The sequence below is a fragment of the Blennius ocellaris genome, assembly GCF_963422515.1.
Source record: "Blennius ocellaris genome assembly, chromosome: 16".
Classification (NCBI taxonomy): domain Eukaryota; kingdom Metazoa; phylum Chordata; class Actinopteri; order Blenniiformes; family Blenniidae; genus Blennius; species Blennius ocellaris.
Window position 1 is genome coordinate 2,344,067 of NC_137665.1, and position 22,831 is coordinate 2,366,897.

Below are 22,831 nucleotides of genomic sequence, written 5' to 3' on the forward strand. Positions count from 1 at the left end.
ATTGCGCATGCGCAGAGAGGACTCGCTGCTCGCGGCTGCAGCTGCTGTGGATACGGAGCCGAGCCGCTGCTGATGTGGGGGAAATAACGGCGAGAAAACGGCAAGACTCCGTCACTATTTAATTTTAATTTCTTTCCACCGCGAGGAGTCCACGGCCGTAGAAACAGACTTTGCTTCCTCGAGAGCGACTTGGGCTTCTTTAGTTTATACTTGCGACGCGAGTTAACGCTATTAGGAGCGCCTTGCTAGCGGCGGCTAGCCGCGGTTAACGGAGCTCCGCCGCCCGGGGGGCACTCAGCCGCTTCGCACGGGTGGAAGGAGAAGGGAGGCCGGTTCCCAGGCGGCCAGACCCCCCCACCCCCACACCCCGCTGCAGTGATTACCTACGTGGCTGGCCGTCGTTTGAATGATAGCGCTTGGCCGCATAACTTTTCTTTATTTTTCCACCACCGGGAAGGTGCGCAGTCCGCACGCGACCATGAGCTAAATCGGCGCTTTTGGGTCGCGAACGGCGCAGATCAAACGACTGCAGCGGAGGTAAGTAAGCAAAGGGGGGGCAGGATGGAGGCACGGGGACGAACGGCAGCTTCCATCTTTCCCCTTTCAGCTCAGTTTTGTTTTGTCAACAGAAATCAGCCGCTGTGCTTTATCTCCCCCCCCCTCCCAATCGGATCGCCACAAACGTGAAAGATGCTCACTCATGGTCGTTGTGAGATTTGTTTTGTTCCACCGCAACTTAAAGCTTCTATTATATTGACTTGTGGCCAATGCTAAGTAACCTTCAGTGCTTCACGGTATCTATCTTTTTTTTTTTTTTTAGGAAGCTCCTGTAGCCCGCGGACTTATTGACTGTCACAAAAGACTGGCTGATCCGATTGAGGTCAAAGTACAATGCGTGTTTTGAAGCGCACCCAGGGGTGCAGTCGGCAGGACTGTTGAGTTTTCTGTCTTGTTTGTTGCCCACTGGGAACCACTGAGCTGTTATTGTGGCCCCAAGTAGGTTACACCCTCAGCCGTGTGTAGGTCATTGTTAATTGTCCATTCAGTTTCCACATTTACCTCATTTAGAATCTGATAATGTGGCGAGGCATTCCTCTAAACGTGGAAACACGCCTCAACTGTTTGCTTAATCTGTTCAAGCTAACGTGAACTAATACTGCACTTCTTCGTTCACATAGATATGAAATCTTACTTGTGATCATGAGAGGTTTTAATTCACCTTCATGGTCTTTTCTGGGAATGCAGTTTGCAGGGCTTCATCATATTAAGATGTGTTTAAAACACAGTGGACAATAGTAAACGACAATCTCAAACATAACCAAATCTATGGCCGATCTGTTTCAGTGGTTCACATTCATTTGGAGCCAAGTGTGCTTAATAAAGTGGCCGGTAAGTGAATGACAGTGTAACAACATTACTCCCCATGCTGTTGTTTGCATCAGCAGACTGTTGGTGCTCTGCTTTTTAATTACACGCTTGAACAATAAGAAGTCGGTATTCTGGTTACGCAGTTCAGTATTTTTCCGGAAAAAAACAGTCTGGCAATGCAGACGTTTGATTTCCCGTGTTCTAAATGTATTTCCTCGTGTTGTTTGTGTAAATGATGGAACAAATGAAAAAAAACCAAAATCAGAACTGTGTATTGCTTCCAGTTGCAGCATCGCCACAAGCTGATTGAGGCTTTGGCAAGTGGAATGAGTCATTCATGGCCACACTGTGCGCCAGCCTATATTTAGCTGATGCACAGGGGGGGGGGTTGAAAGTCATTGTGAAATTAGTTTTCACTGTGAATGATTAGATTATTGCCTTCCTGGAATCCACACCAAGACGGTGACGTAGCTGCAGAGATGACAGTTACCGAGCGATGTGGCTTGATGACGGTGGCGGTGGCTCAGGCAGGTTCATGTCTGGAGGCTTGGGATGTCAGGAGCTCCCATTTGCTCTGTTTGCTCATTATATTCATGTGTCCACAAAAGTGTTTTGAGTTCATGTCATCTACACTACTTTACTTATCTTCAGTAAAGCGGGGTTTGCAGATTATCACGATATTTTTTGGTGAAATTGAAGAGCAAACGTATTGCTCTCGCGCGCGATTTTTATAATTACGAAATAAAAGTCGACTATCCGCCTCGTTGTAGCATACACCTGAGGCCGCAGGCAGACTTGTGTTCCTCCTTCACCTTGGTGCTGATTTGTAGAAAGATGTATCACCACCAAGAGGAGGTGGGTTGGTGTTTGTAGCACTGTACACTTCACATCTTCCTGCCCTGAGCGCCGCGCACAGGAAAAAAGAAGGGGAAAAATCTGGGTCAGCAGATCGCAGCTCGTCGCTGTCACACGCTGTGTTTTCGGGATTTTCAGCCTCCCCCCCATCCTTCCACCTCCTCTGCTGCCTCAAGTCTTGGTGTGTGTGGTTTTTACCCTCCATAAAAGCCTCTCCGAACCCACCTACCTTATGCCGCCTCTTTTTACTCCCTCTATTTTGATCTCACTTCATCTGTCAGTTCACACAATCTCTGCCGATCCGTGCGATGGCCTACTTCGCTCTGCTCTGGATCTTTTTCCTTTTTTTTCCCCCCTCATTTCAGCATTGGTGGATTTTGGCTTGAGATTTAGGTCTTAGGCCTGTTGAATCCTTTTACACATTACAATGTTATATTTAGGCTTTAAAACCTGGTGTCTGGTGTTGTTCAGCTGGTTACTGTTGACCGTTGGGTTATGTAAAACGTCTAGAATCGCATTAGTTGGTATTACAATAAAGAAGGTCCTAACACCCTTTTGTTTTTTGTTTTTTTTTCAAACAGATGAATCATCTTTTGTGGCGAAACAAGCGCCTGTCAGAGAGTTTGGGGAATAACTCTCCTAATGGCCTCCCCCCCGGCCCTCCGGCCTCCGTGGCCCCGCAAGGATCCAACTCCTCCTGGGTGCCAGAAACCCCCATGGTCACACCCGAGGAGCCCATTTTCCTCATGACCTCCACAGCCCAAACCATATCGGGGTTCTTTGTGTGGACCGCTCTTCTGATCACGTGCCACCAGGTAAGACGAGGCTGACGTCTGGAGTCGCTGGATAAGTATCCAATCAACCGGGTCATTCCCGGGTTGGTTGGGAATAACCGAACCGACGACTCCCTCGACTTCGGGCTCAGATTTATATTTCCGTGCATCGATTTACCAGCCGGGAGAAGAGAGATGTTACGCAACGTGGAGAGGCGGCGATCGAGAGTGACATGCAGTAGATGCGCCTGGCAGAATGTGGACTGGGAATTATTGATGAGTGCTCCAACATCTAGGCCATCGGGGAGCGCTCACATGCCCCAGTGTGATTGACCGACACTGATTGGGCACTCTGGAATCTGCTCAGCAGAGGACAACATCATCGACGTAATGCGATGCCACAGCACGCATCACATCGATGCCGATGTTGTTGTTGAAAAACACGTCGGGCCATTTTAGTCGTTATTATGAGAGGAAAGACTATTTTGCGTACAGCTAAGCTGTATTTGTTTGTGATTTTATTGTTTTAAAGCATATGAGGGAATTGAGTTGCTTGTCGTCAGAGAAAATGGTGATTTAGAGAAAGATTTGCTGTTGAAGAATGAAGGATGTACTCACTGCCGACTTGTTATACCAATAAGACAACACCTGAAAAAAAAACCCATGCATTTTAACTACAAATTTAACATATGACCTGCAGTTTCAATGAAAATGACGCTCCATGGCTTTTGACTGTCACAGTCCAAGCTGGAACAATGAGATTGTTTCCTGCTGCTTCTAGTGAAAAGTAAATGTTCCACCACACTGGTGTAGTGAGCAAAACGTTTTGGATTAAAAGACTGCTTTGTTTTTTTGCAGATTAAAGTTTTTCTCTTTATTGTAATACCATGAGGTGAATTATTATAACATTTTAAATGTGATCACACGTACAGTCTGTGTCTAATGCAAAAAAAACAATTGCGGGAGCTCCAAACTGTCAGGACTGAGTCATTTTCAAAGTCAGTAGAGAATGAGCATGCTCTTTTTGGTACTCTTCTCTGTCTGAGTGCTGCCTGAATTGTTTGTTTTTTTTGTGATCCAGCAGCTCTCACGCGACACTGAAGTATTCACTGAGCGATCCTTTTATGTAGGGGGACATCTATTGTATGTGGAGGCAGAGACGAACGACTCGCCTGCAGTTGTTTGCTGATGCTCTCCACACGCAGGCTGGAAGAAAAGCCCTCCGTCACTCTGGCAACAGGTGCTCGCGGCTCCAGTCTGACATCATTTTGAGAGCGGGAGGCGAGTGCATCCGCTCGGGCGCATCCGTGTGCAGACCAGGGTCACGTAGCAACAATACCTGCGAGCTCTCCGTCTCGCCCGGCGGCCCGTCATCCCGGCGCTTATTATTTTAACCGAAGGTCTGCGTCTGTTTACAGGCCGGCGATGGGTGGGGGGGGGGGGTATTATGTAAGTGGAGAGGAGTGAGATGGAGGTGAAAGAGGTGTTGGTGACAGAGGCCCTCCCTGTTCTTCCTGCTGTCTGCTGCTCTGAATAGGAGCGCGAAAAGCCCAGTGTCAGTTACCTAAAACAGCCCGCACTCCAAACACGCCCTGCACACACGCAGCGCAACATGAGACTGCAATTACTTTGAGCCGCTCTTCGTTTCTGTAGCACATTCCGAACTGCAGTTGCACTTTTGGGGATCTGTTGCATATCAATATCACATGTTTACTTCGTTCCGACGAATCTGTGGTCTTTTTTTTTTCAAATGTTTGAAAATGAAATGGAATTGATCATGTCTGTTTCCTGTGTGAATACAAGCACCTGAGGAAAACTCCATATCTCCAAGATAATAGTGCAAGCATGCGTTTTATGCGAGGTGCTCTGAGGTACACAAGCACTTTGTGGTCTGTATTTCACATTGTTTTGTTGGCTGCATTTATTTTTATTACTTACAAGCAGCTGAGTTTCCAAAAGAGAGACTCCAGATGATTTGCTATCATGCCAAGAAAAAAAAAGCTTGTTCCTCCTCCAATTGCAGCTTATGAGGCTGATGTTTTTACACAGTTTACCAGTCAAATCTTTTGTTTTTGCGGCTGGTCCAACAGTCAACATTCAGTCTTAATGAGAACAATGTGGATTCATTTGCTATGCACATCAGCGAACATGGAAATATTTTCCTAACTCGGCATTTCGTGATTAAACACTCGTTGCAGATGAGTTGTGTTCAAGCACTGCACAGAGAAGGCCCGACATCCCTGAATGCATCACCTTCTTCATTCTACATTATTTTTCTCCACTCTTTTTTTCTCTCTTCCTTCCAGATCTACATGCACCTCCGCTACTACAGTTCTCCAAACGAGCAGAGGCACATCGTCAGGATCCTCTTCATAGTCCCCATCTATGCCTTCGACTCCTGGCTCAGCCTTCTGTTCTTCACCAACGAGGAGTATTACGTGTACTTTGGCACAGTGCGGGACTGCTACGAAGGTGAGCGGACAAAAGCCAAGTGGTGCACTTCTTCTGCTGCGGGACGACGTCACCGCCGCCATGATAGCCAGGTGTTGCAGTGTGTGTGTGTGTGTGTGTGTGCACGCCGGCTCCCCGGGAGAAAGAATGCTGTGAGAATTTATGCGCCGTAATACCCCGATGGCAGATGGCCTTTGCAGTGTCTTGGTTTACAAAGGTTGCCATCTTTGTTCTCACGTCTCCGCGGCCTGTCGGGATGGCCGGGGAGGGGGAACCTGTTTCCTAGCAACTGTGTGAAACCGAGCAGATCCATGAGAATTCATTCTCAGTTGTTAATAGATAAGATCATAACTTATTCTATCCGCCTGTAACTCTGGGTAACAACGACTCACCAAAAAAGAAAATATATTATTCACTGTTTCCCCTCCAAAAAAATCACATTTGATAGGGAAAAAAAAAGATGTTTGGAATTGAGTGAAATGAACTGAATGATGAATATATTTCAGTTTGTTGATGGAGAATATGTCAAATATCTCAAACAGCTGTTAATTTAGCTACTTTTCTGGTGTTTTATTATTAAATTTCAAGGCTCCTTATTGGACCTTTGTTTATATTTTACACATTTAAAGAAAAGTAAAATATAAAGTTCACAAATCTCACTTTTTACTTTGTCAAATAAAGACAAAATTCGAAACCCTTGCTTTATATTCTCATTATTTGGAAACGACTGTCCTTATGACAGGTAACCTGAGGGACATAATAAGGTCGTTGTTTAGATATAGTTTGTTGGTGTAGGATTACATCTAAAACATGTAAAAAAAAATCTGATCTTACTTGTCTCTAATTACATAAAACATTTCCTATAACAATTCATCTAACTAAATTATGAATGAATGGTGGGCAGCAAATGTTATTTATTAATTTATATTGATGACAATTTGCATTACTACAGCCTAGTATTGATTGGGGGGGGGGGGGGTGTATTAAAACTTAATGATTTCAAGATAAATATTATTTGATATTTTGCTTCCAATTTGTTGTTAACATTTTCAGTTTTTTCCATTCCGTCAGTCCTTTTCAATCCTAAATGCCATGTGTGTGTATATCGAATAGTGGGTGAAAGAAATACTGTGTCTAATTATGCAACACTGACAAAGCCGGCACTGTGCTGACTGTGTTCTGGCAAATGTTTTCAGCGCGCTACAATCACAGGCTTTAAGTTTAAGCTCGGCCACTTTCCGCAGTGAAGCGAGCAGCGAGGCAGTGGGGAGCCGGTGTCTGTGGGCTCCTCTTAAATTAGCCTGCGAACACCTGGGGCAGCAGAAGGAAAAACATTCTGCACGCTCAGGGACGCCAATTACCAAGATCTGTGCGGAGTCCAGTCGGGTTTATTTGAACTGCGTTGTTCGGTCTCGGGAGATTCCCTAAAATGAAGGTGTCTTTCATCGGGGGTGTTTTGCATTGTCACATGCATTAACTACATTATCAGGCTCCATTTGTACACAAAGACAGTGTCTGTGGTTTTGTCTGGAGAAGAGATGGAGCTGATGTGTGAATGCTTTTATCTGGTGAGCAATTTTTAAAAAATATTTTCTCTCCTCAAAAAAAAAAAAAAATCAACAAAAACCTGAGCCGTTCATTTTAATGTAATATCAAATAGGTTTCACATATTTTGCAGATTTTACACAGCATGAGCACTCTCAGCACGCTTTTATATGACCCCGTCACATTCATCCATTCACTCACACACCGTTCGGCGACACCTGCCATTGAAGGGCCCGATCGAATCCCCAGTGTCAGGATGGAAGACGACCCGCTTCCAACCACTGAGCCTTCGTCTTTACGGCTCCATCCAGCTCACAGCACTCCAGACGATCCCAGCTGTTGATGAGTGAAGTTCGGATCAAGTGAAGTCCATTTAATGTTGTTCCCCAAACCCAATCTACACTCGAATCACGGATGTTTTTTTTCTAAGAGTTGAGAGAGTGAACCTGCACCACTGTCTCAGTAGCGCTTGAATTGATTAGTCGGTCCTCAATCATTTGATGCCGTATGTGCAGTTCAGTCATGGCACCCCATGGGGATGTTTATCTTCCTTCTATCGTATTTACATTGGAGTTCTCTTATCACTCCACTCCACGTCCGCCCTCGGCACTGGAGAACTATTCTTAATTGTAATTATCGTCAAGACGATTCTTCGCCCACGGCCCTCATCCAGTTATTAGCAGGAGTGCTCGTCGGCATGACTCACCTTGCTGCCTTGAAATGACCAGCTCAGCAGTTGAGAAACAGAATCAGCAAAACACACAGATGTTGTGAAGGGGAGCCACGCTGAGAGGAAAGAGCACCGTGTAGTTACCATCCTCTCGCTCAGCTGTTTATCAATGTGTTCTAAGGCTCTCCGCACTTTATGGTTGAAGCGAATGCTGCTAATTTTTGGAGATTGGTGTCGTTTATTAATCTCTGAGAAGTAAATCTCAGCCTTGCTTTCCAGTGTAAGAGCTTTTCTTAAATTTAGGACCACGATGAATAATTTAGCGTTGTGATTTTGCCGACTTCATTTCTTTCCTTTTCTTTGGTGTGTTCCTCCGCAGCCTTTGTCATCTACAACTTCTTGAGTCTGTGTTATGAATATCTGGGAGGAGAGAGCGCCATCATGGCTGAAATCCGAGGAAAAACCATCGAGTAAGTTTTGTTCGCTGTTTTTTTTTTGTGGTTTTTTTGCTCATATATTTTTCGAGTTGTTCCAAAACCTGCTCTCCATTTTAGGTCCAGTTGTGTTTATGGGACGTGTTGTCTGTGGGGAAAGACCTACTCCATTGGTTTCCTCAGGTTTTGTAAACAGGTACGAATCTCTCCCTCATGCTCTCATTCTGTATTTTGTCATTACAACTCATGTGGTTGGATTGTACTTGTCAACTGAAAAGAGGGCAGGTCCATACGCATTACCGGTGGCCGTCAGTACTGTGAGAGACAGTCGGGGCTTCTGGGGTAACGGCGAGATATTTATGGATCCCCCGTCTGCTTTAATCGCCATGAGTGATTGACTACTTGCTGTAAAACGATCACTGCACAGCCCTTCGCTCTTAATCAATGACGGCTCTGACTGAGACGGAGCTGTTTGGCAGACGCTGACGTCCAGGGGGAATTCATTTGGCAGTGAAAGACATAATAAGCTGGTAAACATGAGGCACTATCTGGTATTAAAAGTTACGACACGCTGCAGATCGATTGACGCAGACGTAGGCCCCAATCAATAAAATGTTGGGAATTACGCCAATGCATCATTACTTAATTGCATTATCTTCATTTTTTTTTTTTTTTTTAAATATATATAATAATGTATTAACCAGCAAACCTCATCGAAACTGATTTTTGCCCTTAATTCCTCAGGCAACTCTCCAATTCTGCGTGGTGAAACCTCTGATGGCGGTGATCACTGTCATTCTTCAGGCCTTCGGGAAATACAGAGATGGAGACTTCAAGTATGTTTCCACTGCCGCTTACCGACTGGGCTTCTTAAGCTGTGTCTTTACCTGAGGGGGTCAGATTTCCCAGAAGCCAGTGGTTTCTCATCTCCTTTCTGCGCTCCCCCCCCCCCCCCCCCCCCGCAGCGTGGCGAGCGGCTACCTGTACGTCACCATCATCTACAACATCTCCGTCAGCCTGTCGCTCTACGCCCTCTTCCTCTTCTACTTCGCCACACGGGAACTGCTGGTCCCTTACAATCCCGTGCTCAAGTTCTTCATGGTCAAGTCGGTCATCTTCCTCTCCTTCTGGCAGGGTGAGAACGCCGCTCGGTTCAGGCACATTGATCCGTACGTCCACTGCAACTGACTGGTTGGAAGCAACTTCAGACCACACGAACTCAGAGATCAGCCGTTGTTTGTTCAATTGATCAATAATATATAGTTTATACTTTAAATCACTAAAAAAACAAACAAGTATTTCCACAAACAGGATAAAACCACACACTTATTTAAAAAAATATAGTGTCACATCTCCTTTGAGAGCCTTTTTCATTCCATTCCACCCTGAATAGTGTTTTTCTCTAACGTCTTGACCTCCTTTCTTTTCTCCTCATGCAGACTTGTAATGATCCTAACACATGTAAGCGCATGTATTTTTTTTTTTTTTTTTTTGCCTCTGACTTTTGCTTTCCTGCCGCTGCTCCAGGGATGCTGCTGGCTATCCTGGAGAAGTGCGGAGCCATCCCGCAGATCAACTCTGCGGATTTCTCAGTGGGTGAAGGAACGGTCGCCGCCGGCTACCAGAACTTCATCATCTGCATCGAGATGTTCTTTGCCGCCGTGGCACTGCGCCACGCCTTCACCTACAAGGTCTACATGGACAAGCGACTAGATTCATACGGTAGGCGACAAAACGTTGTTTCTCCCCGGCGGTGTGCCGATGACAAACACGAGAGCGTAAATGAGTGTTGATCTGAGTGGCGTGGCTCATATAGGATTCTATATGCCGACTTCTCATGCTTCGATTTGTCTTCTTCCCTTTTTACTTCCATTCCTTTAACACTGAATGAATTGTCTTATTTCTGCTCTGTTTTCCTTTTCCTTCATTTTCACCTTGACCTTCTTGTACTCCTTGTCCTTGTCTTCCCTCTGCGCTGCGCTCAAAGGCTCCTTTCCTATCTATGGACAGTACGGTAGGTCTGATTTCACCTGTGTTTCCTCTGCACCTGCCACGGATGCTTTTTTTGTTGGTTTTGTTTTTGCCATCAGTGTTTTATTGTGCTTCGGAGTCCATTGCTTTCACATCACTGGTTTCACGTTTTTTAGGTTTTATTTCCAGCTTGAATTCATTTTTTGGTGCTTTTTAAAATGAGTTTGATCCTTTTTAATGAAGGGTTTCATGATTTGTTGTTTTAACCTGCAATCTTCTTGTATCAGTCTCATTTATACCTTTGAGTTTAACTGTGTTTTGCTGATGTCTTAATAGATTACACTCATTTTGTATAGTTTATTCAGCATCTGATAACTTTGCAAATTCTTTTTTTCAGTAGCTAAATAAACAATATTTGTCTTAGTCCTTTTCTGCATGTTATCTGCATTTGTGAATTTTGTATTTTAATGCCGATCAAAGATATTTGGAGTAGCCTGCGTAGCAAGCTGTACTTTATCGTCCGAAAAATTCCTTACAATATGGATGAATTAAAAAGCATCTTTACACTGATCACAACGATATTTGTATACTAAAATTCCTGTAGTTTTATTCAGTTTATATGATTAATAGCTAAGATAGTTAAATCATATTCACAAAACTATCAGGAAAACTCAATAAAGAATTGTTTCAATTAAATAACAACAAAGATCAAATTTAAAATATGTAAGGAATGATTAATATGATGATTGAATAATGTTCTTATGCATGAAACAAGAGACTAAACACTTGGTTGCTACAGAAAATAATAATGAAAGACAAGAAGAAAAATATCCTAAACATTAAGGAGAGCAGTTGCAGGATATGTGATGAGTTTGATGGTAATATAAGGAAATTGACCAAAACATTTGTAAACAAAAACAACAGGTTGAAAACTTGGCAGACATCCAGTGACTAAAAGCTGCCTCACCAATAAAATCCACTCCCCACCGTTGCTTTGTTATGTAATCTGCATGTGTTCATTCAGGGAATAGATTATTTTCCCTCCATCCTGCTGATTCATTTTTTTGGCTTTTGCAACATTGATTTTTCTCTCATAATTGTGACCCGGCAGCTGGACTGGAAACAGTCTCCACACTTTCACTTCACACCTTCATCCTCCCCCTTCCTCGTCTTCACTCTCCAGTGCTTCTTCATTACAATGCTAACCCCCCCCCCCTCCTCCTCCTCCAGGTCGCTGCGCCCCGATGAAAAGCATCTCCAGCAGCCTGAAGGAGACCATGAATCCAGGGGACATGGTCCAGGACGCCATCCATAACTTCTCGCCGGCCTACCAGCAGTACACCCAGCAGTCCACGCTGGAGCGCAGCGGGGGGCCGCCCCTGTCCCGCAGCCACAGTAACCTCAGCACCCGCGGGGACAATGAAAAGACCCTCCTGCTCAGCTCCGACGACGAGTTCTGACACTCCAGACACACAGTCGAGGACCCACTTCACTCCTGTTGCCTACAGTTTAGCTGCGGTGTGAGACAGATCACATCCTTTTTTCATCTTTACCGTGAAGGATCGGATTGTTTCCTTCTTATTTAGATACCAATGAAAGACGAGTGTTACGTGACATGGCTGTGGCTGCAGTAATGGTGGTGGAGGGATGTTTTTTTGTTTTGTTTTGTTTTTTTAATGAGGAAAAGGGAAACGGTTAGCTTCAGTAGGTAAGGGGGAGTGTGATGTCACACATAAAGCGAGGGAGGAGTGAGGGTGGGAACATTGAATCCATTAACTGGCCAGGCTGTTGTGGTTATTGGACGTTACTGACAGAAATGAGACGTCCGTACTCGTCCTATGAATATGGATCACTACAAGTAACCGTGCCTGCATATCGCGTCTCAATTCAGCACTTTAAGCAGTGAGGCAGAAAAGAAGAAAACATTACATATAAGGTTCAGAAACTAAGTGCCATCTTCGTCTGAAACACATGGCCTCATTAATTGTTGACTTGTTTTATCGGTCCTCACTTTGCACTCCTCCTCACCTCTCGGCCAACACCCCCTGTAACTGAAACATTGCCAAATAGAAGGGGCAGTATCCTGCTCTCCACCTAATGAAAGACAATATCTTCAAGTTTAGGACTGATTTTTTTAGTTGAGAAAAAAAACTGAGGAGCGTTTGGTTGGTTCAGTTTAATATATGAGTTTAATCACAAATAATTATTTTTATTTAAATGTTATAAGGACTGGTTGGTTGAGAAGTTGTTATTCTAGAAACGTTCTGAATATGCCGTGTGTTTGTCGTCGACGTTGTTGTGTGGTCCGTTGGAAGCATGACGGCGTGACTCCTGCGATGTTATTGTTTGTGGAGCGGCGAGGGAACAGCTGCGGGAGAGATTTTTGAGCGTGGGCGGAGGGGACCGACGGAAGGACAGCGCCCACACAGATTACAGATTACTGGAGCAGCAGCACTTCCCCTGCAGAGCCGGGCCAGCTGTGATGTGCTGCGGATGGTAATCTCTTAATTAACGGGGTTAGGCGTGGCGCAGACCAGGCCGGCCTCTACTGGCGCTGCTTCGTCATGGCACCGCGACTGAGCAAGTCGGTTACTGCAGAAAGAGTTGGTGCAAACATGGCTTTAAGTCTGACGGAAGTCAAATACTGAATATATAGTTGAACTTTGCACAAAGTACATTTGATCTTGTAGAAAAAATATATGGGCATCTCGGAGCTGCTTTTTCAATTTCTATACACACTAAAGCATTAAAGTTTGTAGTTCATTGTGGTTTAAAAGAAGGGAATCGTAAAAGTCTTGAGCGAGTGAAAGCATCTCTTGTGTCTCTCTCTCAAGCTGTGATTGGAACTATACTCAAGCTAATTGTTCATACATGATATGATGTTTGGTAGATGCATTTTCACTGTGGCCAGTATATCGTTTGCTTGTAGTGGTGATCTTCAATGTTATCCAGCAAAGCACCGCAGTTCAAAGGCCCAGTAGTTCCTTTAGGCGGGTAATAATTAGGTCCAATACAGCCCCCAAACATGCATTTTCATTTTATTGGTGGGCTTGCTCAAGGTGCACACTGTAGGAAAACACACAGTCGATTCCCTGTGAACTCTGAATGTAGTTTTTTTTAAATATATATATATATACATTCAAGATACCAGGTGTCAATTATTTTTCAAACCCTCAGGTGAAAAAAGGTCCACCAGTATATAGAAGCCACCTAAATTATCATTTTATTGAAGCTTCTTGAGTGACCTCAGCGTAACTCAAAGTAGCACATGATCTCTGTTCGTTTTCCATGTGGCTCAAAATAAGATTCTTCCCATCAAAAGGAATATCAAGTAAAAATCACAATTATTACGTCCAGTTAACAGAATGTTTGTTAAATTTGGTTTCCAGCTGTACTCCCACATCTCCTCTGTAATGAATTTGTCACTTGTGTTTTCTGTCTTTCCCCTTTCGATTTTGAAGTGCTTCAATTCAAGTCCAGTGCATTTAATACGTTTTGAGTAAGAAGTAAATTCTCTACCTTAAACCTCGCGCTGAGGTGAAGTCAGGATTTTTTTTAATTTAATTTAATTAAAAAAAACACTATCTGATGATAGTTGGAACACTGTGTGTAAATGCTGGATTTTATTCACAAAGCCTGAATTATAAGAAATATATCTGAAAGCAAAGAATTTTTGTGAATAGAGTCAAACTGAGCACTGCGAAACATTCCTGATGGTGAATATAATGGCTCTGCTTGGTATATAGCGCTTTGTTGAATATCTTTGTGTTTTTAATAATTTTTAATTTCATATATACTCCTGTTCTATTTTGTTTGTTGTATTCTTTTTAATTTGTATATTGGGAATATCACATGTTTTGATGTTAATTTCAGTTGCTGTTGCAAGGGAAATAAAATGGTGGAAAAATATTTTCTGTCAAGTTCTTGTAAACCTAAGAATTGTACGCATCAAGAGTTACATTTCCTCTGTTATTTACTCAAGCACACAATTTTGTAAAGGTAAAATGAGAGTGTAAGGTATGCACATGCAAATTTTTGTGAAAGCAACTGAAGCTCTAATAAAAAAAATTCAAGTACAAATACATATATTACTGTATATCTTTTTATAATCATCTAGTTTTACTCATACTTGAGATACCAACGTCTATTCCATATTATTATACGTCAAGCACATTACTTGTGTCAATCAAAATTTAAGGGTGGAGGGTTAGCTTCAGCAGTAGCTCCTGTGATTGGCTGCTTCCCGAATAAGCCCCGCCCTAAACGTTTGATTGACATCACTGAAATAATTTCTTTCAATCACTTCTGGTGATATTGTGACATTATTCTTATTCTTATTATTCTTATTGTTATTATTATTATTATTAATACTAATAATATTAATCATAATAACAAGGGGCAGGGCTTCTTCGGGAAGCAGCCAATCACAGTCGCTTCCGTTCACTGGCTCGGGGCTAAGCTAACAACACAAACCTAACGGTCCAGCCTCCGCGACGTCCTCTCATAAAACTTAACCACATTTCATCCCATACAACCTATTATTATTTTTGTTATTATTCAACGTAGCAGCACGCATTTGAGAAAGTAACTGTTCTTTCTCCCAGTCAGCGGTTCAGGGTTATATCTCGTTTTGTTTTTGACAGAGAAGTAGGGTTCGCGTCGGCTGCATCTGTTGAAAGAAGGCCAGAGACTGAAGCAACGAGCGAGGGGTGTTTGTTTGTTTTTCCAACTCGCACGATTAAAAAAAGCCAACTAATTGATCCATCACAGAGGAGAGGGTGCGAACAATATGAGAGGCTCGTACGGTGACAGGGATCGAGACCGCGGCCGTGACAGAGGGTAAGGAGTTAGCCAACTGGCTAAGTAGCATGCGAGCTAAGTTAAGATGAGCAACACTGAAATAGTTTTCTTTGGGTACTCTTAACCCAGATACTGTGCCACAAAATTTATTATTTGCTGAAGACTGAAAAAAAGATACTCCCTTCGAGCATTCGAAAACGCTTGGCAAGCCAAGAAGCACAGTGCAGCCTAATTGTCCTGCAGCTTCAAAGAATTAATTCTGCTGTCATCTTTATATTATGACCCACAAAGACAAATTCAATATATTTAAACCACCACAAATGGGACAACATATGAGCAGCCATCTAGTTATAGCAAATTAAAAGCAGAATTTTCATAGTCTTGAAATCAAGTGCAAAGGTCCTGGTGTCTGTGTGTCACATTTAACATACAGATTCTTGTAAACGTATTGAATCCAAAGCCAGTCCTTTAATTCAGGCAAGGTTTCTCATATAATATATAATGTGTTGTATGTCACACAGAAAAGATCCTACCCCGGCATGCTGTAAACGAACACACAATCTGAATCTCAATTCACTGTCATAAAACCTCACTTTTGATTATTTTACCATCTGGTCTTTACATATTAGGACTGGAAGCTCATATTTAATCTTCCAAGCGTACTCCTATGGATGGCAATGTCTTTTTAGCTCCTAACACTTTCTTTTTTTTTAGCACAACGTGTTAATGCATTTATATGTATGTAAACAGCCCAGTCTCTAAAGTTTGCTCCGTTATGCAGCAGTCCTCGCTTCGGCTCCAGCAGAGGTGGACCGCCATCGGGTAAAAAGTTTGGAAATCCGGGTGACCGTTTACGCAAGAAGAGATGGGACCTGGATGAGCTTCCCAAATTTGAGAAAAACTTTTATACTGAACACCCTGAAGTGCAGCGACTGAGCCAGGTACCTTCAACCTGAAGCCAATCTGCCCCACATGATCCTGTGGTCACTCTCTGACAAGTTACTCGCGCCGAGTCAAATGTTTTCACGAGGCCCCAAAGACAAATGCATACATCTCATATGCATGTCCAGATCAGAAAACTGAAAATTTCATCTATTCAGTCGACACATCATTGCCAAAGGTTTTTAACTGAAGGAATATTGATGTGGTTTCATTGTGTCTTAAGTCATCAAATGAAAAGTGAGACTTTCATCAATGATTTCATCAGACCCCCCCCCAAAAAAAACAAAAACATGTTAGTTTCAAGATCTACTCCTACTAAAATGGATTTTTCAGGAGATGTTGTAAAGAAACATATTTAAAATTCTAAAACTGAATGGTTGTGAGGAATATTTTTGCTTCACGAGTGTCTCTTCTCAAGTCTAAAAGTTTAGTCACGTGTTAAGATTGGTTTAAAAACAAACAATCTTAAATTCATGCTGCATTCACACTAAAACTTAAAGTATTCTGTCTCTGTTTGGGTACATGTCAGGGTTTAAAGTATTGCTTTCAGACTACAAATGAACCACAGTATCAATGCCATTGCACTAAAGTGAATGTTAACCAGAGAGTACTTGCAGAGTGTTTACATACATTAAAACCCGCATCAAGGTGGTTCCTCATCATGGAAGCAGACTGGTGTACAGGCTTGTTCGCTGTGTTTTCAGTATGAGCTTGAGGAGTATCGCAGGAAGAAAGAGATCACCATCCGAGGTACCGGCTGCCCAAAGCCCATCATCAGCTTCCATCAGGCACATTTTCCCCGTAAGCACATACTTATTCAGCACCTTTGAATACTGAAATGAATCTACCACGATGCAATGAACTCATTTTATTTTCTCTCGTCTTTCCATACAGAATATGTTATGGATGTACTGATGGAGCAGAATTTCAAGGAGCCCACAGCCATTCAGGCACAGGGTTTTCCTCTGGCTCTCAGTGGAAGAGACATGGTGGGAATTGCTCAGACGGGCTCCGGAAAGACCTTATCTGTAAGACACAGTCTAACCCTGCCTCTGGGTTTGCAAAGACCAAAACACATCACAATGTTAATTTGTCGGCAGCAACATTCCCTGATCTTCTCCCTGATTGTCTCTTCAGTATCTCTTGCCTGCTATCGTGCACATCAATCACCAGCCATACCTGGAGCGCGGAGATGGACCCATCGTACGTGAATCTGATTGTTGACGAGGCTGCTTTGTGCTTTCATAGTTTGAATTATAGTTGAAGCCATTTCATGTGAAAGCATGGATTGATCTTGGACTGCATGTGTGTCCTGCAGTGCTTAGTGTTGGCTCCCACGAGAGAGCTGGCTCAGCAGGTCCAGCAGGTGGCACACGACTATGGGAAATCATCCCGCATCAAAAGCACTTGTGTATATGGAGGCGCTCCAAAGGGACCTCAGATTAGAGACCTGGAGAGAGGTGAAGAGCAGTTCTCAATTCACGAGATAAATCGGTATCATTTTCTATAACTGATCAGACGTACAGCTGTTGTTCCAGTGAAACCTACACTGGATGCTGCAGCAGCAGCTTCTCTGTGCTTAAAGCTTCCTGTTACATGCTAAATTAACATGCTCGTCATGTGTCCAGGTGTGGAGATCTGCATCGCCACACCGGGTCGTTTGATAGACTTCCTGGAGGCTGGAAAGACCAACCTGCGGCGCTGCACGTACCTGGTTCTGGATGAAGCTGACCGCATGCTGGACATGGGATTTGAACCACAGATCCGCAAAATAGTGGACCAGATCAGGGTAAAGAAGAAAGTCAGGGTTTTTTTCTGTTTTGCTGGAACTGTGGTTCTCAGATCTGCCTGTGGAACACTCCAACATGTGAAATTAACCGAGGTCGACTAACAGACCATCTTGGATTTTTATCGAATTTGTATACAAATAATCTGAACGCACCCAAACAGATGATTTAAGCTGATTAAAGATGTTAATCTTCAATCCTCTTTAGCGACAAAGGGAGTTTTGTAAGCAGGACAATTTCATCCGACGTAATTGATATTGACTGTGCGTTCTCTGCCCAGCCCGACCGACAGACCCTGATGTGGAGCGCAACTTGGCCTAAAGAGGTTCGCCAACTGGCCGAGGATTTCCTGAAAGACTACGTCCAAATCAACGTGGGAGCTCTGGAGCTCAGTGCAAATCACAACATCCTCCAGATTGTGGATGTTTGCATGGAGAATGAAAAAGACAACAAGTAAGAATTATTTCAACTTGTTATAAACAATATTATAAATTTTTGAAGTCCCGTTTTTCTTTTTCTTTTTTTTTTCTAATATGTTGTGTATGTGCACGTTCACACCCTCAGGTTGATCCAGCTGATGGAAGAGATTATGGCAGAGAAAGAAAACAAGACCATCATTTTTGTCGAGACCAAAAAACGGTGTGACGACTTGACGCGCAGGATGAGACGTGACGGGTGAGTTTCTCAGGCTGGCATGAAAACGCCGTAATGCGCCGTGAAACTAAATACCAAAAAAACACTTAATACGATGTGATACAAAGGGCTTCCAGTCACTGGAACTGCAAGAGCAAATGTTAACAGGTGGCTGCTTTGTCTTCCAGATGGCCGGCGATGTGCATCCATGGAGACAAGAGCCAGCCGGAGAGAGACTGGGTTTTAACGGGTACAAAAGACACACCGACACCTGAACTCCAGCTGCTCACACTTGTTTATTTATTCATCGGTGTCCTCTGCCTCCTCCGTCATTGGGTCATTTTTTCTCCCCGTTGCAGAATTTCGAAGCGGCAAAGCTCCGATCCTCATCGCTACCGACGTGGCTTCTCGTGGTCTGGGTACGTCACGTGTGCTGGAGCGCCCAGCAGACGCTGTTTTCGTTGTAGCCACGCACTGACGTGGGACGCGTACAGCGCGCCGGACCATTTGATACGTAGGAGAGCGATGGTCGGCGTGTAAGGAGCAGGCTCCTCTCTGCATGTTTAGCTGCCTGGAACGCAGCAGTTAGCGTAGCTTGAAGAATATCTTGATGCGTCTCTGATTTAACTGTGTAGAATAATGGGAGCAGGGTTTAGTCACTTTGCTTCATCGAGTGAAAAGAAGAGAAAGCCGGTCGTGATGTTGAATGAAGTGTGAAGTTGTGAGGGCTGCGGCCAGCGACGCAGCCCCTTACCGAATGGCAATCAACCTTTTAACCTAATTCTGTGTTCATTTGTTTTCTTTTCATTTTGTTTTTGTTTTTGTTTGTTTCCAAGTCTCTCTTCCGGCAACTAGAAGCACACAGGCCCTCGGGAGCCTGCAGCCGGACCTAGGCATGACAAATCGAAAGCTGAGTCGGGGAGAGAGACAGCCCCTGATTAATCGGTCCCAGGCACAGCCACCTCCGCTGAAAACCCAGCGCAGAGCCCGCTAACAAGGCGCTTCCCCCCTCCCCCGTCCAGGACTCGGAGGGGGGGGAGGCAAAGCGCAGGCTGCTGCTGGGCTTCCAAATTTGACCGTAATGTTGGGGGCGGCTGAGAGGGCGAAGAGGGGGGTGTGGAGGAGGGGGCAACTCCCTTTGGCCATGCCATCACTACAGAGACGCACCAAAGCATTTTAGCGATCGGGTTCATTCAGACGCCTTATGTGGATGAACATTCCCGTAGACGTTCTCGAGGAGACCAATCCCTGTAAGAAACTTTTGAAAACAAAATCTCCGCCGGAATTGGTCCCGCCGGTAACATTCTTACCCAAAACGGGCCGAGACACAGCGGTGCGCTGCGAGAAGACAACGAAAGCGGCAACGGCCCACAAGGGAGTGTGGAAAGCAGCCAAAGCCGGGCATGGACGGCTGTGCTGGAGACTCCCCTCTGAACTGCCCCCTGATGCCCGCCCCTGACTCCCCCCCCCACACCTCCATCCCACCACTGGCTGTGCCGGCCGGCCGGCTTCTCCCTCTGCGGACGTCATGTCTGGTCCTGGCTGGCAGGAGTCCTGGCCTGAAGGAACCACCTCTCTAAAAACCGATCCCCCTCTGCCTTTTCCCCTCGTCTCCTCTCCTGTCTCCTCTCACTGGAGTCCTCTGCTTCTGCTTCTGTCCACCTGAAAGCGTCCTCCTGTCTCTTTTCATTTCTTCTTTTCTTCTCTGCTCCTCCTCACCAGCCTCGTTCCCCCTGTTACCTTCTGGTTTAAAACCAAAAATAGAAAGAAAGAGAAATCAGCTCTTTTGTCTTCTTTCTCCCTCTCCTCCTGGTCCCTCTGTGTATTCTGCTTCCACCCCCCCTTCGTCTTTAACCCTTTGGCCATTTTTCTGTGTATCCATCATACCAGACCACCAGGTCAGTCTAAAAGCTTATTTGCCAGGACTGGCGAGCTCACGCTCGGATCTCTCCACACCGTCACCCCGTAGCGTCTGTTTCTTGTTACTGAGCGAGAGTCGCTGGGCTCTGTGACACCACTGTCACTGGAAGGAGGGCATTAAGGAGAAGCTCCATCAATCAGGGCCCGTAAAGAAAAGCTTCCACTGATCCATATCTCAGAGGTTATTCGTCATCACTGCCACTCAACAATGTAAGAAGTGGCAACTTAAACCCCCCCTACCGCCCCCCACCCCCCACCAGAAACACCAGAGGCACAGTGCAGGCTAGAGTAGGACCTCATCCCAGCTCAGACTAGGACTAGACTGGGACTGTGGCTCCCACACAAGTTTCCAGGCTTGGGAGTTTTGGGAGCGTGGAGGAGTGGCGATGGGGGAGAAGGGACGGCTTTTCCGTCCGGCACGCTCTCCTCCTGCCCCTGCAGACCTCCCAGGACTGGCGATGGGTAAGTGGGTGGACAGAGAGATAACTTTGTATGCCATCACTAAGTCTCTAACACAGGGTAAGTACTGTACCTCACCCCCCTCTCCCCCCTTTCCCATTTTCTCCTCTTGTCAGACTTCATCATTATGCCTCAAAACCCGGACGTGTTCTCCTCTAATCAGTTGTTTTCCGAGCCTTTGTCAACTGTAATGAGAAACAGACCTCAAACTTTGCTCCAGTTCTTTTGTCCAGAGAACAGTCTCAGTTAGTCAGCAACTTTTTCAATCCGTCGTCAGGCAACAGTTTATTAAGGATGAACTGCCCCTTAAATGTAGTTTCTCCTTTGTAAGTTCAATTCAAATTCAAATAACATTGCAAATCAAATCGCCCCATACAGTTGTTACATTTTCAGCTGTGCACGTAACCCAGTTGCATGAGTGCCAGTACTTCATTATGCTCCACGACGATTGAGCCTTTTTCCGTAAAACGCATGTTGAATCCTTTTTTTAAACTGTGACTGGAGAGGTAAGTGTTGCTTTCAGAGAATGAAGGGTGTCTTGCAGGTATTGTCTGTCTGATAAAGCAACACATCACATTGAGGGAAAGGACTGAATCTATTTGCCGTCGGTGGTGTTCTAACTTTATTTATTTATTTTTCCTTCTTATCTTTTCCCTCCCTGTGACTGATCCCATCACGCCGACCCTCAAGATGTGGAGGACGTCAAGTTTGTCATCAACTATGACTATCCGAACTCGTCGGAGGACTACATCCACCGTATCGGCCGCACGGCCCGCAGCACCAACAAAGGCACCGCCTACACCTTCTTCACGCCGGGAAACCTCCGGCAGGCCCGAGAGCTGATCCGGGTGCTGGAGGAGGCGCGGCAGGCCATCAACCCCAAGCTGCTGCAGCTGGTCGACAGTGGACGAGGAGGTGGAGGAGGAGGAGGAGGAGGAGGTGAGCGTATCTGCAGTTTCAGTGTGTGCCTTCACTGGGGGAACTGTGAGATTTCCCGTGATCGTTCAACCGGATTCTGCAGCTTCCTGTCATTGTTGATCCACAGCTGATTCACACGCTCGTTCTTACACTTGTTCTCTTGTGAACGAAATCCTATGAAGAGACATTTGCTTAAACAAGCCAATGAGCAACTGTCAGGCAGTGGCCACTGTAACGTGGTTGACGGTCGTTCCTCACTGTGTTTGTGCTCTGATCTCCAGGTGGTCGATCCCGATTCCGTGGCAACTCCAGTTCTAACAACCCCAACCTGATGTACCAGGACGAGTGCGACCGGCGAATGCGTTCTGTGGGCGGCGGCTCGAAGGACGGCCGCAGCAGCAGCAGCAGCAGCCGCGGGGGAAGCGGCCGCGACGGCGAGCGCTCGTCGTCGTCCTCCTCCTACAGAGATCGCAGCAGCCGGGACGGAGGGCGGAGCTCCAGCTCCAACTCCAACGAGCAGTACCGGAACAGCAGCAGCTCCAAGAGCGTCTCTGGCTCTGGGGGAGGGGCGGCGGCGGCGGCGGCGGCGGCGGCGGCAACGACGCCGGCCTCCTCCGTGGGGCCGCAGCCTCTCATGGCCCAGCAGTTCAACCCCCCGCAGCCCATGATGGGCCTGATGGGCCACTCGCCCTTCCAGTTCACGCCCGCCTCGTCTTCTCTGCCAGCGAGGAAGTGACCATCCACCCGGAAATAGTTACAGACGACACGTAACGTTTCTTCCATTTTCTACATTCCACATTGTTTGGGGCCGCGACACGTCAGCGTGTCGTGATTTAAAGATACTCGACAACAGAACAGAACGATTCTTAAGTTTGTCCATTAACCTTTATTGCTTTTAGTTAAAGGTTCGATGAGCAACACATAAGTTTGAGGCTGAAAAGAGTCACAGTTTTCTCAAGGGAGGGGGGAAAAAAAAAATGTTTTGTAAAAATGTGTTTTTGTATTCCGACGTTCTGTATGTGAGCTCATGCTTGTCCAAGTTTCCCTTTAGGTGTCTCGAAGGTAGGTGCTGAAGTTCATTCTTCTTAAAAGTATACTCTTATTTCTCTTTCCTTTGTATTCTTGAGCTGAGAAAGAAAGTGTTGTGAAAAAAGTTACTTAATTTGAACTTGATCATGTAGACGAGCTTCTCCTGATGCTTGGCGTTTGATCGCCGCTATAATTTGAAGCCAGTTCCTCAGTTTTATTTCGTCTTGAATAAAGTAGTGTATGATTATCTTTTGTGTCGTGGAGATTCATCGTCAA

At 45.1% G+C, this 22,831-nt stretch overlaps 2 protein-coding genes across 4 annotated transcripts; both read left to right on the top strand.

Moving 5' to 3' along the window:
• The first annotated feature begins 16 nt into the window (after window positions 1-16).
• On the top strand, window positions 17-11,791 carry LOC308141887 (transmembrane protein 184B-like). 3 transcript variants are annotated; one of them, XM_080512130.1, is made up of 10 exons: window positions 17-100; window positions 2,805-3,038; window positions 5,303-5,468; window positions 8,042-8,132; window positions 8,217-8,292; window positions 8,841-8,932; window positions 9,062-9,231; window positions 9,624-9,818; window positions 10,084-10,110; window positions 11,298-11,791. In XM_080512130.1, exons 2-10 carry the CDS (start codon window positions 2,805-2,807, stop codon window positions 11,525-11,527), a joined length of 1,281 nt encoding a protein of 426 aa, XP_080368256.1. In that variant the 5' UTR covers window positions 17-100; the 3' UTR covers window positions 11,528-11,791. The 3 variants fall into 3 exon arrangements, with proteins under 3 accessions (XP_080368256.1, XP_080368258.1, XP_080368257.1); XM_080512131.1 differs by lacking the exon at window positions 17-100 and adding an exon at window positions 138-537; XM_080512132.1 differs by lacking the exon at window positions 10,084-10,110.
• Window positions 11,792-14,536: 2,745 nt separating this feature from the next.
• LOC308141907 (putative ATP-dependent RNA helicase DDX17) lies at window positions 14,537-22,263 on the top strand. Its single transcript, XM_080512160.1, has 13 exons — window positions 14,537-14,906; window positions 15,649-15,808; window positions 16,514-16,610; window positions 16,704-16,837; window positions 16,947-17,012; window positions 17,128-17,269; window positions 17,438-17,598; window positions 17,877-18,049; window positions 18,161-18,271; window positions 18,418-18,479; window positions 18,589-18,648; window positions 21,299-21,547; window positions 21,808-22,263. Exons 1-13 carry the CDS (start codon window positions 14,857-14,859, stop codon window positions 22,260-22,262), a joined length of 1,920 nt encoding a protein of 639 aa, XP_080368286.1. The 5' UTR covers window positions 14,537-14,856; the 3' UTR covers window position 22,263.
• The last annotated feature ends 568 nt before the right edge of the window (window positions 22,264-22,831 follow it).